The sequence below is a fragment of the Talpa occidentalis genome, unplaced genomic scaffold (genome assembly GCF_014898055.3).
Source record: "Talpa occidentalis isolate TD23 unplaced genomic scaffold, MPIMG_talOcc4v2.1 talOcc4.11, whole genome shotgun sequence".
NCBI lineage: Eukaryota > Metazoa > Chordata > Mammalia > Eulipotyphla > Talpidae > Talpa > Talpa occidentalis.
In genome coordinates, this window is record NW_023601104.1 from 21,415,859 (window position 1) to 21,433,096 (window position 17,238).

The following is a 17,238-nucleotide window of genomic DNA, read 5'->3' on the forward strand; positions in this document are numbered from 1 at the left end:
TTAATTTTTGGACATTATTTGATTTCTCCCCTCAGGGTATAGTCCCCATAATTCTCCCACCACCACATCACCTGTGATTCATCACCACAGTCCCTTGTGCTCCTCTCTCCCCTGTTTCAGGCCCTCTACTTTTCTCTCCCCTACTATATGCCTGAGGTCTAGGGTCAGCTTGTAAATTTTGATTTTTTTTCCCTGACACCTTGGTTTCTCTATATTCGGTATATAAGTGAAACCATCCAATATTTATCTTTTTCCTTCTGACTTATTCATCCACATCTTGATCCATTCATCTGTTTGGGGGCATTTAGGCTGTTACCATATCTTGGCTATTATAAATAATACTGCAATAAACATAAGAGTGCAGTTTTCCTTTTGAATAAGTGTTTCTGTTTGAGTAGATTCCTAAGAATGGAATTGCTGGGTCGTATAGTAGATTCATTTTTAGTGTTTTGAGGATCCTCCACACTGCTTTGCCTAGTGACTGGACCAGTTTACATTCCCATCAATTGATTCAAATCAAGGATTTTTACCACATCCTTGTCAGCATTTGTTGTTTTTGGTTTTTTATTGTTTTTTTGTTTTGTTTTGTTTTTAATATGGGCCCTTCTCATAGGTGTAAGGTGGTATCTTATTGTGGTTTTGATTTGCATTTTCCTGATGATAAATGGTTTTGAACATTTTTTCATACACAGTAGTTCTTTTTGACTTATTTTTTTTTGAACAGATACTTTTGAAAGGGATGATTTGCAGTAGGAATATAGTCAGTTATTTTATTTTTATTAATATTTTATATAATTCTTACATCATTTTTCATTTTTGCACAATGTATGCATTTTCATTTTGGTTATATTCCCCATACACTTGCACCCCACCCCTTATTTTGACCCTAGTCCTTCATTGTAAAAATGCTAATTGTAGTTGGAATCCTGTTTCCCCCTCTTAGAATAATTTAAGTAATATAGGAACTGCAGCCTTTGAAGGGAAACAATTTTGAAGGAGCTATTTAGAAACAAGAAAGCTTGCATTGGTGGTAAACTTGCTGAAAGAAGAGGTGCACATAAACCAGAGCAGACACTTTGCCACTTGAAGCCTATAGGAGACTGTAAGCTGAAAGTTGTCAAGAGCAGGGGATGCCTTATCTAACCCCTCAGTCCCTGTTTCTGGTCATCCCTACTAAGATGAGCTTGTATCCCGTAGATTTATTTCAGTGTTGCTAGGAGGAAATAATGCTTGTGGCTGGGTACAATATGGTGTCTGTATTTAGAAACACATGGCAGTTAAAGCTTATAAGGAGTAGATCTTCTAATAGTCCTTTAATTTTTAAAATGGAGAAAGTGATTCTAGGAGTGATGAAGTTGCATTTCTTTTTTTTTTTTTTAACATTTGTTTGTTTATTTATTTATTTATTTATTTATTTATTTATTTATTTATACAAGCACTGGGTACGGGGAGCAGAGCAGGCAGAAGAACTGAAGTACACTGCTGAGGGGAGCAGCGGGTGGCAGGAGAGGTCTGCGTATAGAACCGGGGATTGAACCAGCGCCACAGAGGCTGCGGGCAGCTTCGCAACCCAGCGCTCAACCGCTGCGCCACCAGGGAGGCCCTGAAGTTGCATTTCTAAGATCACTGAACAGGACTAGGATTCTAATTATCTCTGTAAAATGGTACTTGTGACTGTAATCATCCAGAATCCCTCAGTCCCCCTCACATATTCAAAAAAGCATTTTTTATCTATTTCTGCAAGGTTTCTAGAAGTGTATCCTCTCATCCTGAGTAACACCTTTCCTTCTTTGAAAATTTGTCTCTTTTGTTTTCCTTCAGTTATTTAATAATGTGTCCTTTGATGCCAGCTACTACATTTATTACATCAATATCTAGTGGCTTGATTTAAGATTAAAAGCAAATATGAGGAAACAAATCCAGTGTAGATTACTGCATGGCACCAAGAGGGTACTGTAGTTTTTGACTTACCACCACCCCATATGACAGTTTCTAGAAAAATATATTTTTACCAACTGAGGAAAAGATGATACTCATCAATGACCTGAAGATCCTATTTCTGACTTTTAGTGTTTTATTTCTTTACTATCAAATACTTAAATTTTTAATCTTTGCACTCTAATTGTTTAACTCACCAGGTGTCTTGTTTCTAAGATGAATATTTTAAAATAAATTCTAAGAGATGACAACTATTCCCTAAACATTGTATCTTTTCTCTTCAGGTATATTGAGGAATGTTCAACTTAATTCTGACCAAATTTGAGAAGGTCATATTTATAATTTGAACTACTTCTCCCTCTTGTTTTACCCAACAAAATTTTTGTTGATTACAAATTTAATACCCTGAAAATAATGTCATAATTATGTTAATCTGATTTGAACTTAATGTAAAGGTGTAATTGGAAGAAAAGTAATACAGTGAAATTTGTGTTTATTTAAATTAATGGAGTACATTATTTTATATCCTTGCTGATATTTTGACAGTCTGGAATTTCTCCCCTCAGGTGTGGTCACTATAGCTCTACCATCACCAAGCACCTATGTCCTCCACCATCATCCCTTATGCTCGCTACCAGCCTCTCACCCTCTTTCTCATCCCTACCTCTCTCCTACCTCCTCTCCTCTTAGAGACCTCAGATCTGTGGCCAGTTTTCTAGGGTTGGTTTTAAAGTTTGTCTTTGCCCTTTGTTTACTTTCTCTGTATGCCACATATACGTGACACCATTCAGTATTTATCTTTCTCCTGTTTTATTTCACTAGGATTTAATCCCTTCCAGCTCCCAACCACGTTGCCATAAAAGGCATGAGTTTTGTTTTGTTTTTTTTTTTTAATCCTGAGTAATATTCTATTCTGAATATATATATATACACCTCAACTTTTTGATCAATTCATCTGTTTTGGGTTGTTTCCTTTTTTTTATATATATACACATTATATATATGTGTGGAGTGTATATATATGTGGAGTATGTATATATATATGATGCTATATATATGTATACTCCACATATATATATAGATAGCATGATTGTTCATTTTTGGTACAATGCATGCTTGTATGCTTTCTCCTTTCAGGTATATTCCCCTTAAAATCCCCACCACCTGTTCACCTGTGCACCATCACCAAAGTCACTTGAGCGCTTCTCTCCCCTGTTTTGGTCCCTCTTCCTCCCCCTCCCTTGTGGAATGTCTGTGATTTATGGTTGCCTGCTAGTTTTGTTTTTATTCATTTATTATTATTGTAATATGTTTTCCTTATCCCCTTATTTTGTTCCCTATATTCCTCCTGTAAGTGAAACCATCTGATATCTTTCTTTTTCCTTCTTGTTTCCATATCTTGGTTATGTAAATAGAGCTGCAGTGAACACAGGTGTGCAGGGATGCTTTCAAATTAGTGTTTGTGTGTTCCTTGGATAGATAACTGGAGTAAAATTGCAGGATCATATGGCAGATCCATTTTTAGTTATTATCCTTCTAGATTCCATAAATATCTTTTAAATTCCTGATAGATTTTTTTTTGTGAAATCAACCTGGTATCTGCTTCATAATAAATTTATATTGCATTGCATATTTACTCATTAACCAGAAATTAGTAAATTCTATGATAAACTTTGTGAGAAATAATTATATATATAATTATATATATAAAAAGATACACACACACAAAACATCCCTTCTTTTTGTGCATTGTTTGCTTTCTTCTTTCAGTTGTAGTCCCTATAAAATACCCACCACCAATTCACCCGTGCACCATCATCATAGTCTCTTGTGTTCTTCCCTCCCCTGTTTTGATCCCTCTCCTTCCCCCTCTCCTGCAGAAATAACTTTTTATGGATGATTTGACTTCCACAAAAATCATGTTTAATGATTCTTTAAGGAAATCTATATGGAGCTTATATATAAACTACAAGAGAAATACAGTTACAAGGAAACTTCTGAAATTAATAATAGAGCAAAAATTGAATTAATATTTAAAATAAATATTTTTTATGATTTGGGTAATAAAACATGCTAATGGTAAATTATTTTTAAAATACAGAATACAATTTAATATCAAAAATCTATAATTCCACACACAAATAGCACTGTAACTATTTAGCTAGCAATTCCTAGCAAGTTATTGGCTATTTTTGCAGTATGTATGTGTATGCCCATGAAAGTGTATAAGTTGAGGTAATAATATGAAATGGTGTTTGCATCCTCTGTTTTTCTACTTACAGGTTTCCTTTGAAACCATATTTGCTGATCACCTGGTGGTGTCAGCATTCACCTGCAGGCCTTAAATGGAAATTAAGTCTCCAGAAATGTTCTCCTCTTTACCATGTCTTTATTCAAATACAGCTCTCTTTTAAATTAGGAAAAGACAGTCACCTGCTACTAATGGTGTCTTCTCCAAGTATAACGGCCTGTGATTTCATGTCTTTCTAGAAGTAGCTCAAGAGAGTATATATAATTCCCCGGGTGTATATAATATTCCTAATGTTCTTGCAGCCCTCTCTGCTAACTAATGTCAAATCCCCCTTCCCATTCCCTCTTGCACAAGCTGTACTGCAGTCTTGGGAGTGGCACACTTTAATGGATATAGATTGAGAAGGTTTGGGAAACAGAAAACAGCTCAGGCAGCAATTACCATGGAACAGGGGAGTGTTTGACAGCATTGCTGGCCAGAATCCTAGGTCCCAAATCTCCAACTATAAATGGTTCCTGGAATTGTCCTCCCATTTCCTCTCTAGTAAGGTTAATATTTTAGGAGTTTAGATTCTATTTACTCACATAATATCTTGCAGCGGAGCCAGCCCCCATAAAGCTAGTCAAAATACCTCCTAAATACTGGAATATATCTGATTGGTAACCCTAACTAATTTCCAGTGTTGTTTTAACTTAATGTCATTTTGGTCTTCTGCTTATTTCCTTCAGTTACTCAGAGGTACAGGTAGTTAGCTACCTCCCATCATACTCCAGAAATAATCCTAGTTAAATTTTAATCAGAAAGTAAAATATTTCTATAATTTCTCTAAGAGAAATGCATGCCTAATGCTCTGGAAAATTTAAAATACTGCTCTTAGTGTATAGCCATTATAAGCAAAGACGAATACTATCAGCCTTCAGAATTGGCATCATCATTACAGCATTAACTGCTGTGCACTTCAGCAGAATGTTCAGAAAGCAATTGGGTGTTTTGATAAACTGGCCTGTTCAAGGTAACCAGCACATGTCCTGCACACGCTAGCTTTACATAAATACCTTTGCTCATGTTCCTGTCATTTGTTTTTATTAATGTTGATCAGTTAACTCCTGTGTATTAGAAAACACTAAGCTAAATGTGGGCTGTTTAAGGTGACAACTAAACTTGAACTAAACAAATCCTGGAAAAAAACACACATACACAAGAAATGCAGCACATTGTAGAGGAGGAGAAGGAATTGTAAGAGGAGTACTCTAGTGGTTAACTCCATTGCATCACATTGTTTGAGCTCCAGTCCTTAATCGTCTTTCTGTGTAACCTCGGGTAAAAAATTTGAACAAGGATTATGGTTTCTACAATAAATACAGAGAGTCAGACTTCAGAAGCATTGGCAAGACTAAATATAAGAAGCAATCAGCATTCTCTTGCATGATTCTGTCATGCTCTTCTTGATGGAAACAACAGCTTTCCGACCTGATTTTCATGTATTTCAGAGGACAATTTTTCTATTGTAATGTGAGGACAGTCAGATTCAAAATTATTTTATTAGTAATTCAGGTTGCAGAGGCATAGTCAAGGTTTATATTTTGGAGGTCAGAACAGTGTAATTCTTTGATTTTTAGTTTATTTCAAGGTGCAAAATAGTTTGTTCCTTCTGACTGCAGTATGTGACATCCTTAGTCATATTGAAAGCAGCGGCCAAAATGTCATCTCTGGCTGCTACAGTTCTTAAATTGTTTTTCGGCTTCCAGTACCTACTTGTTTTATTCCATATTTATACCACTTCAATCACCTTTTCAGATTCATCTGATAATGTCAGTTCCCTCTGCAATAATCTTAGCTGTTGTCATACAGTCCACATGAAAAAGTGAAACTCCTTAGCTAGAGAACAAAACCCTTGGCCCTGACCCATTTTACTTTCATCCCTGGCACCTTCTCACTTTTATCCTATTACCTCTTAGTGCAAATTCCCATCACCCCACTAACATTGATTTTATTATGGTCAACAATGTTTATTTATCAAATCCAACAATCTTATTTTCTTTTCCTTATTTTTTAAAAGTTTTTTTTTTTAAGTTACCATCAGCTTAACCCTTCAAACACTCCATTCTCATGATTTCCCTGATTCTAGTATTCTATTCCTTCTATCTACCTTTTCCTTTTGCCTCAGTCATAGAAGGCATATTTTTTTTTTCCTTCAGTCCTTTGTGTGTTGGTATTTCTCAGGTTCTACTCCCTGACAGTTCTTTCTTCCTTTTTCATAATCTCCCAGGATGATTTTATCCCTTTCATAGTTTTGACTGACTATGAAAAGTTGACCACTTGAAAAAGTTGACCACCAAAAAGTTGACCACTGACTATGAAAATGTTGATCACTTCCACATTTAAGTGTTTATTCCTGATGCCGCCAATAACCTGGTGGACACTCCTATATGAAAAGTCTATGAGGACTTTAAGCTCAAACTCAATTGATACCTTAACTCCATTTTAAAATTCTGTTTTCCTGGTTCCTAGTTCACTAGGCAGAAGCACAATTCACTTAGTCACCCAAACTAAATACTTGGAACTTTAACTTTTTTTTTTTTTTTCCTGTCTCATTCCTTATCAGTCTGCAACTCCTCTGTTTTTCCTCTCTCAGTGTTTCGCAAATCCATTTTGTCATCCTTTGCAGATCTCCTACCCTAGTTCTTCCTGTTACAATCTCCTAATTGAGCTCTGCTCTCTAGTCTCAACTTCTTTGAACTCATTCTAAAATCTCCTCCCAATTTCTATTTGAAATTAAACTCTAATGATGACATTCCCTATCTCTATAAAGAACCAGAAATAGGTGATTTTTTTACTTACATTAACTCTGTATGGCTTTCCAAATCCTCCTTGCTTGGGGGGAAAAAAAAAAAGTCTTTTGACCAGATAATAGGTCCAACTTAGCTAATTTATTGCACAACTGTTTTATGTTACATACCCCCTTGCCTTATCTCTGATCATGGGCCTGGAATGTTCTTTTGGAAATTTGAGCTCCACCAGTCCAAAATTGCTAGGGTTCATGCTACACAATACCTTGTTTGTTTCCTTTTTTAAAAAAAGATTTATTTATTTATGCATACAAGAACTGGGGTACAGGCTAGAGGTGTGGAGGGTGAGAGGATTCACCAGAGACACAGTAGGGAGCAGAACAGGCAGATTTACTGAAATACACTGCTGAGGGGAGCACTGGGCGAGACAGGAGAGGTCTGCTGTGCCATGTGGGTCACCTCCCTGACCAGAGATCAAACTCATGCCAAAGTGGCTGTGATAGCTTCATAAATGCTTCATCTTAACTCCTTGTGCCACAAGGGAGGCCCACTATACCTTGTTTCTTTCCATTGTGCCTGTGTTTGTACTATTCTTTAGGATTACAATTTTTATCAGTAATAGCAAACCTTAATTATTGGCTTGACTATCTTTTAGTTATGCATTAACTCAACCCAGCCTCATTTTGAGAAATCTTTGTTGACCTTCCCCAGTAGGTTATAAAGCATCCTTTTTAACTCAGTATCTCATAGCACTCTTTTATGCTGTTCTTTCTCATAATTGTATTTTTGTGGGACTGATTTCCCAACTAGTTTGTAAGTGGATTCATTGGTGTGTACTCAGCACCCAGTACAGCATCTGGCATTCAGACTTGTTCAATAAACATTGAATCAAATTTTGGGACATTAAATTCTTCACTCTTCCATTACTATGATATAAATCCTAATCCTTGCTATACCTTGGTTCATGCATTTCCCCTCAATTTTTGTCCTGTGGGTTTACCACTAGAGGAGTCAGCTGTTGGGAACTTTGCCCCTCACTCCTTTATCTTCTAGCTTACCCAAACTTTTAGATACTTCTATAGTAGCACTTTCTCCTACATGACAAAATTAGGCTTTAATGTGTGTGCCTTTCAATGAGGAGTATGCGTTTTCTATAGGACCTTGTTTTATTCAACTCAAGATCCCTGTCACAAAGAATAGTGACAGAAATATAATAAATGGGGCCTCCCTGGTGGTGCAGGCAGTTAAGTGTCAGCACAATGAAGCTATCCATAGCCACTGCAGCACGAGTCCGACCCCTGGGCAGGGAGCTAACCCACATGCAGCAGACCTCTCCTGTCTCCTCCACTGCTCTGCTCCCCTCAGCAGTGTATTTCAGTGGATCCTCCTGTTCTGCTCCCCACTCTGTCTCTGGTGAATACTCTTACCCCCTTCCACACACCTCTGGTCTATACACCAGTTCTTGGATGCATAAATAAATCTTTTTTAAGAAAAGAAATATAATAAATGCGTAGTTATTGAAGGGATAGTGTTCTGAACAGATGACTTCAATATAAAGATGAATCCAAGATTAAGGAGTAGAATAAAATACTAGAATCAGTGTTAATTCTAATTATTCCAATTAATTGATAATTAACTTCAATAAGACAAATTATAATTCTATTTGTTTATTAATAGTTTTTTAATGAAAAGCTTAAAGCATAAATAATTTAATTTTCTGATATCTATTTTTATATGTTTTACTTTTCTATATTATAATACCTAATATGGTATTAAAATTTATGACAAATACATATCAGGGATTGTATTAAACCAGATGTCTCAAATTATATTTATTTACATGGTGAGCCTGTATTAACCAAAAATTTTCTTAGCTTCCTTACAAATTGTTAAACCTCTCATTTTAATTGTAAAATGTGACTTAGGATTCACAAATTCACAAATTCATAGGACAAGGTAATTGGCATAACCACTATGGTGGCAATACATGATGGAGAGATCCAGATATTACCTCAATTAAAAATAAATAAATACTGGCATAACCAACTCAAGTACAAAATAGGCAAAGCTTGCTTGCTGACATTTCCTGTCTTCTGTTACACCCATTTTTCACTCACATGCCTTATAAATAGTGAGTAGGGTTCAATAATTTGTCATTTTCAACATAAAGTGCTCTGTTTCACTTATAAAATAAGCACGTGCCTTGTGTGGATTTTGTATTTTCTCCTTCATTATGCTTAGAGTAATCTTAAAACTGTTGCTGTAACCTTGATCTGACATCAAAAATCTCAAGATTACAACTAAAGGTAGTAAAGACTAACAGGCTGAATTATGAGGACACCAGTCCTTTTCAATCCAAGAACAAATGCATCCATTCTGAGGATTACAATTGCCCTTTAAATAAGTAATGCATGCTCAGAACAATAAAATTTTGATCTTTGAGTTCCTTACCAGTTTATTTTGACCACTATTATCTCTTATTACCCCTATGTGTATGTGTAGTTTGCTATTTCCAGCCCCCACACCTTTATAGTTAGGTACTGTAGATTATACAACTCTTGATCTCTGACTTAAGTATAACAAATCTAATTGTGAATAGTTGGAAAATAAAACAAAGAAATATACTCCTTAATTTTGTAAGGATTTGTTAATTTTTTTTTAATTTTTGTTAATATTTTTTAAATATTTATTTATGCATACAAGAGCTGGGGTACAGGCCAGAGATGTGGGGCAGTAAGAGGATTCACCAGAGACAGAATGGGGAGCAGAACAGGCAGTCTGACTGAAATACACTGCTGAGGGGAGCAGCGGATGAGACAGGAGAGGTCTGCCTCGCCATGTGTGTTGCCTCCTGGCCGGGCCGGGGATCAAACTCGTGCTCCAGAGGCTGCAGATTGCTTTGTAGTGCAGTGCTTAACCCCTTGCGCCACCAGGCAACACCTTAATTTATATTTTAACATCATGTGTTCTTCATAGAGATTGGGTAACTATAGCCTATATAAAGTCAAAATATGTATCATTTGCCTTAGCAATCATTAATCTAATATCAGTATTAGAGTGATTAAATCAGACAATTATCATGATACAAGTTAAGATTCTCAAAGATCTATGTTTAAAATTTGAACCTACTTTCATTAACAAGTATCCTAAAAAGGTATGTGTGCGACCTGTCAGATCTAGGAGAAGCTGTAATTTTACCCTTGCATTTATTTTCGGTTGCCTCTCAGAGCTTTTATATATGTATATTGTGTTTGTGTTCAATAATACAAAATTCAGGGCCTCCATGGTGGTGTAGGGGTTAAGTCTTAGTGCTATCACCTCTGCAGTCTGAGGTCAAGTCCTGGCCAGGGAGCAAACCCATGGTGCAGCAGACCTCTCCTGTCTCCCCCGATGCACCCCTTGGCAGTCTATTTCAGTCAGTCTGCTTGTTTTGCTCCCTAGTCTGTCTCTGGTGTATCCTCTCACCCCCCACAACTCTGGCCTGCACCCCAGTTCTTCTACAAAACAAATAAATATTTAAAAAATAAAAATAATACAAAATTAAGAGATGCCTAGTTGAAAGCTAAATTGCTGATATGAGAGCAAAATACCAGATTATATATTGAAAATCTCTTTCCTGCATGCATATCTTTTCATTTTATCATACGCTGTGCTTTCAACATTCAGTTCTTTTGTTATAGTTAAAATGAAACAGGTTTTCTTGAGAGAAGTAACAGATTTAAACAGTTGCTGCTTGTGGTGTCTGTAAACGATACTATTATTCAAAGTTTAGGAGATCTTTAAGAATAAAACTAGCATAATTGAATCTGTCCTCACTATTCATCTTATGCCTAATTAAATCATGGCTTTAACAAAATGCATAGAAAACAGAACTGCTTAAGGAAGATAATTCCTTTATGACAAAAGCTCATAAATTAGACTTAAGTCAGATGTTAAGTTCACTTCTTTAATCAGTGTGCAATGAAAGGAGAGCCTTTTGCATACTTCATCAGTTTAAATCAGTTCACACAATACAAGTGTGAAAGAACATTCTAGTTGGAAGATAGCATTTCAGGAATTGAAATGAATCAGGGAGAGAGGGAGACTCTTGTGTTACTGCTTTCTGACAGTGCCAGAAAATTGTACTTTTGGTATGTCCATACCAGTCTCTCACAGTTGTATGGAATTATGCTCACTTTCTTGTGGCAATTCACATTCTGAGTTAGCCAGCTTCATTCACAGTTGTGAATGAAGTATTTTAAAGGCTGGCATTACCTTCTCTTTCAATTAGATTGTGGGGATTTTCTCTCCTTTTCTTAGATGTAGTTGAGGAATTTAATTAGAGGACATACTGTTACGTTAATAAATTAGTTTTTGCTTTAAAAATGTTTAATGTTTTTATTTTGCAGGCACTTTTCATGTCTGTCTTCAAAGTACATGTGCCCTGGTGTCCCTGCTGTCATGAGCACCTTGCTGGCAAATATCAACGCTTTTTATGCTCACACAACAGTTTCCACAAATGTACAAGTTTCTGCCTCAGATCGATTTGCTGCTACCAACTTTGGTGTAAGTATTAAATTTTGAACTGTAAGATTCTCTGTAGCTAATGGGAGTTACATTTTCAAAGTGCTTTGGAGTCAAAACTTTCTTGGAATCCTCCCACCCACAGGAGGTACGTTTAGGGAACACCTTAGTATAGTAGGCTAAAGCTAAAAGATTATTTGCATCAATTTCTGTGAAATAATTTTGTTGATAGTTAATGGATGACTTCATTAGACTAAATCAACATATCTGGAATGACCTTTTCCACTGGGGAAAAAAAAAGTACATTTTGTGAAAGAACACTGAAATTTAATAGCATATTCTCCATGTATGTAGACTTGGGATTTGCTGTTTTAGAGACTGATCTCTAGTGAGCTTGAATGTGGTTGACTTCTCTGACGCCTGGTAGGCTTCATTTGCACTTTCTAATGGTTTCTACTGATACCGGTAGATAATAGCTTGTTTTCTAAGTAAAAAATATTAGGTGTATAAAGAGTCTTAAAAGAAATCAATATTGTTCATTTGAAGTATTCAGTTACATCAAAAACATAATGAAAAGTAGAAATGCAGGGATCCTAAGTAGTCTCAAGTATTTATTTGTTGTCAGGCCCTAGAAATTACTCTGTTAGCATATGAAAACAAATTGTTAGGACTAAAGTTGGCTATAAATTAAGAGTAATCCCAATAAAATGATGAGGATCTCAATCAAGGCAGAATTACAGATGGAAAAGAAGGGTAGAGCTTTTCAGGGCTTAGATTCAACAATACATGATACTTCTAGGGACGTGTACAGTGAGACAAAGGGAAAGATGCCTGGAAAGATTCCCAAGGTTTTAGTCACATCAACATGTCACTTTTTTTTTTTTTTTTAATAAAAGATACTAAGATTCTTGGTAGAAAAGTGATTTCTGTGGCACAGATAAAACTTCTGAATTGATTCACTAAGTAGGTTTTTGTTATTGATTATGTTGTTAAAAATGAAATTTGGGTATATATATATCACTGAATAGAAAAAAAATGTGACCAAGATAAAAATAAAAGCAAGTAAAAGAATGTAAAGGCGGAAGGAAAAAAATGCACTACTGTGCTTGCTCTCTTCTGTCCTTTTCATTGTAAAGAGAAAATGCATATGAGGTTTGTGAGATGAGTTGGCTGCTAAATGACAAACGAAAATAAATGCCAGGAGAAGAAAACAATAGCTGTGTTAGGAGTCATGGGTTTGAGTTTAATCATCTAAGCCTCAATTTCTCCATCTGCTCAGTGGCGGTGATTATTTGCTCTCATATGTTGCTCAAATTGAGAGTGAAAATCAGATGTGTTAAAAGACAGTAAAGCAATTTATAAATTTGAAGGTGTGCTATGACTATAAGGTATGAGGATGTTGTCTCTCATTCCCTGCTACAGTGTAAGCATTACACTATCTGCTGCTTATGTTATATTGGCCCTGTAAGAACTTGGGCCAAAGAACATTCTATAGCCAGTTCAACAAAGTCTTATTGTGACCAATACCAGATCGTAGAACAGTTTTGCTATAAAAACCTCATCTTGGTAATAGCATTCATAGTCTTGGGATTTTACCTTTAACATAAAACATTCTATGTATGAAATTGTTTTGCTTTTAATATTCTGCCTGGGTACGTTGTAGAGAATAAGCTATCCTTGTGGAACAAGGAACCTTTCTACCTCTGAAAGAGAATATGCGTTTATATGATTAATATCCACATAAAAGCTACCTAGAGGAAAATTAGATAGCATGCTCCTTTACTTCATGCTGACCCAAAGAAGAGAAACCAAATTGATTTCAGTATGTGTCAGTGGCAAAATGATTATAGGAAACCTCATTTTGTAATTCAAATAACTTACTGTTGAAGAGAGTTAAATGTGTGTGGATATATACATATATATATATATATATATGTTTTTCAAACTACATTCTGATAAATTGGTGATTCAATATATAAACTTGACTATTTTTCTCTGCCTACTGAAAATAATGTCATTCAGTGAGTCAAATATATTTAAGTATAATGGCTTCCACCTCTACTTTAGGGCTACAAAGGTCTTATATGATTTCTCAAACTGATACTGCTACTTGTGAAACAAATACCATTATTATGTTTTTATTTTAATTTTGAGGTTACATTTTTGCTCTCCCATATGTGCCCATATTTCACTCACCCTCCATTAAACCACCCATGCCAATACCCCATTTACCTTCCTCCTCTTCCCTCACCCCTGTTCCCTCTGGTAACCATTGTATTTTTTCACTGAGTTTGTTTATTCCTACTGTATTTTAACTGTTTATGGGTTTTTGATTACTTACATTCACAGAGAAGTGAAACCATTCATTATCTGTCTTTGCTTTTGTGACTTATTTCCCATAACATAATCACCTCAAGATCTATCCATTTTGTCCCAAATGCCACAGTTCCATCTTTTTCACAGCTGTGTTGTATTCCATCAACTATATATTGCACAGTTTACCATCTGTATGTTGAAGGACACTTAGTTTGTTTCCATGACGTGGCAATTGTGGACAGTATTGTTTTGAACATAGGCATACATAATTTTTTCATATTTGAGATTTCAATTGTTTGGATAAATACCTAACAAAGGTATTGTCTGACCATACAGATTTTCTATTTTTATTTCCTTATGAAATCTCCAGACTGTTTTCCACAGATGCTCATCAACTCCATTCCCCCAATTGTTGATGAGAGTTATTTTTCACTGTAATCTTGCCAACATTTGTTGATTCCATTCTTTTTTATATGGGCTTTTCTCACAGGGGTGAGGTTATAATTTTTTGTGATTTTGATTTGCATTTACCTGAGAATAAGTAATGCTGAACAATTTTTTATGTGTCTATAGTCTAACTGAACATTTTTAGAAAAGTGTTTTAAGTCACCATGTGTAACTATAAATCATTTCCAAAATGTGGTACATGACCAAAGAGTTTATACCTATAAATTTGCTGAGATTGAAGAGGAACAAATGGTTGATTCTGTACAAGGGCTCATGGAAGCGTGACAGAAAGAACAGGACTTTTCAGGATGAGTAGTATTTTTCAAAGTTCAAGTTGTAGGATAACTACATTAGGCTTGAGATGGCATTTGAGGAAAGACAAGGAGGAATAAAAATGTATCATAAATTCAAAGAAGTGTATGTAAAATAGCCTGCCTACCACTTGGGCATATAGAAAATATAGAAGTATAAGCAAAGCATGGATTACTGGGTTGCTGTTAGATTGTCAAGAGCTTTTAATATTCAGTGAGATGTTTGGACATTATTCTTGAGTCATATGGTAACAGTGATAGAATGACTGATTAAAAAGATCATTCTGTAAAGGAAATATTTCAGAAATGTATAGATTGTTGAGTTATAGTAACAAATTATCATGCCAACTTAAATGAAAAAGGGGTTTGGCACAGGGAATTAGATGCTCACAATATCATCTGAAGTGTTGGAAGAGGATCCTACCATAATAATTCTCAAAATAATACAGTGAGACTGATTTGAGAGAGAAGCTGTGAATTTTCTGACTAACAAGAGACTGAGGAATCAGGCAGAGCTTCTATTACCAATGGAATTGTCTTTCTACAATCACAAAACTAGTAATACTTAGTTATTAAAACAAAAAGAAGATGAACTCTTAACATGTGTGACATGTTTAGAACTTGAGGGGATTATACTAAGGTAAATGAGAGAAAGAAAAAGACAGGCATTACTGGTTTTGTTTATATGTGGATTATAAATAAAGGGTCAGTCAAACCCAAACTAGTAAAAAAAAAAAAAAAACCTTAGAAATCTGTTTGTGTAATTAAGGCTAGCAGAGGGTGGAGAACAGGGCATGGAGGCGGCACAATGGATTATGGTGGAGGGATATGGCTGACTTGTGGAGTGGTAGCATACATCTGAAGAGGTGTGATCCCATACCTCTGAATCACACATGATTCTGTAAACCAACAGACCTCAATTAAACACAAAAGGCCTAGTTTCAATGCCTGGGGAACAGATGTCTCCTTGTTTTAGTAGAAGAAGTAAACTAAGCAGCAAGAAGTGGGCTTCCACCTCATGTTTGCTTTCCATACTTAACAGTACGCCTGCATCTAGGAGGCAGAAATCAAGATAATTGCAGAAACCTAGCTTCAAAGAAATTGAGGGTTTCGGTGTTAGTTTTCAAGTCTCAGAACTACAGAATTCTCACTGAAGAAAGAAGAAATGAGTAAACAGTGTCATGACAGTGAATGTTGGGAGATCTAGAAGGAAATTAGTGAAACAGCTTATGTGCTACTCCTGGCAAGGCCAAGTGAGTCTGCTTTAGACAGTGGTTTACAGAAAATGAATTTATGTGGCAGTGGAGAGAATGGATGTGAGAAACAGTTTGGGAGAGATAGTTTCTTTATGATTTGCCATGTGATGAGTCCTGGATAGAGGTGTACCTAGGTTTTGTGCTGCCAAAGTGTTATACAATTTGACGAGACTCTCTTCTAGAAGAATGCAAAAATTGTCATTTGGAAATTTGGTATGAAATTCATATTTATAAGGAAAAAATAAATCCCAAATTATACCACAAACATTACAAATTCTAGAAACACAAGATATTCTCATTTACTATTGACAAACTTCTCTAAGAGATTTTTGAAGTTTTTTATCACTTCTTCATGTGAAAAATACTCTGAAATATTTTTATTAAAAAAAGTTTTATCTAGCAGAGATTATAGAAGTTTTTAAATTGATACTTTAGAAAAGTTTCTTCTATTTGTATTGCCATGTGCAAGCCCATGTTAGTAGCTTTTATTAAATTTGATAAATCTTTCTTTCCTATAGGATGTGAAGCCAAAAACTGTACCCAACAATGCTTAAACAGTCATGGAAAACGTTATTCACTCCAATAGGGAGAGAGGCCAGATATCCTAACATGTTGATAAACATTAATTAAATTACAAAAAAATCAAAATAGCCCATACATCTATTTGAAATGTATTTATTTTTCTGCTTTTGGAATAAATCTGGAGAAAGTTTTTTTATAATTTACTAGTCCAGATTAGGATAATTTTTACCTTATTCTTGTAAATTTTACAAAAACATGAAATAATATCAGCATATAACTAATGCTCTCTGCAGGGAAGCTGAAGCAAGTTGGGGCCATAGAGCTTAGATCATAAATTCTGGTAAAGTCTATGCCTGCTGTTGGAATGAGAAAGGAAGGAATGAAGAGGAGGCAGAAGATGATGCCAAGGTTTTTACACTCTTCCTTAGAAGAGTTTTTTTTCCATGGTTCCCAGGATCTTAGGAAACTGCTCAAAAGCATAGCACTCCTGGGGAAACAACTGGCTCCGCCTCCTCAAACAGTCCCCCCCCTTCCCAAGGACCAAATCTGGCCCACCAAGTGTTTTTGTTTTTTTGTTTTTTTAAAGATTTATTTTTTATTGGGCCTCCCCGGTGGCGCAGCGGTTGAGCGCTGGGTTGCGAAGCTGCCCGCGGCCTCTGCGGCGCCGGTTTGATCCCCGGCTGCTCCCCGGCCACCAGAGGAGGATCCCACATGGTGCGCAGACCTCTCCTGCCGCCCGCTGCTCCCCTCAGCAGTGTACAAAAAAACAAACAAACAAATAAAATTAAAAAAAAAATGCCTCTATAAAAAAAAAAAAAAGATTTATTTTTATTTATTTATTTATACAAACACTGGGTACAGTCAGAAGCGCAGGAGGGTGAGAGAACTCACCAGAGCCAGAGCGG

General features: G+C 35.8%; 1 protein-coding gene across 1 annotated transcript in view; it reads left to right on the forward strand.

Annotated features, from left to right (window-relative positions):
- UNC13C (unc-13 homolog C) overlaps nt 1–17,238 on the forward strand; it is a 488,975-nt gene that overhangs the window by 248,201 nt on the left and 223,536 nt on the right. Inside the window, exon 14 of the mRNA XM_054701637.1 lies at nt 11,367–11,523. Within this exon, the coding sequence (XP_054557612.1) occupies nt 11,367–11,523 (157 nt within the window). The remainder of the gene's footprint in view (nt 1–11,366; nt 11,524–17,238) is intronic.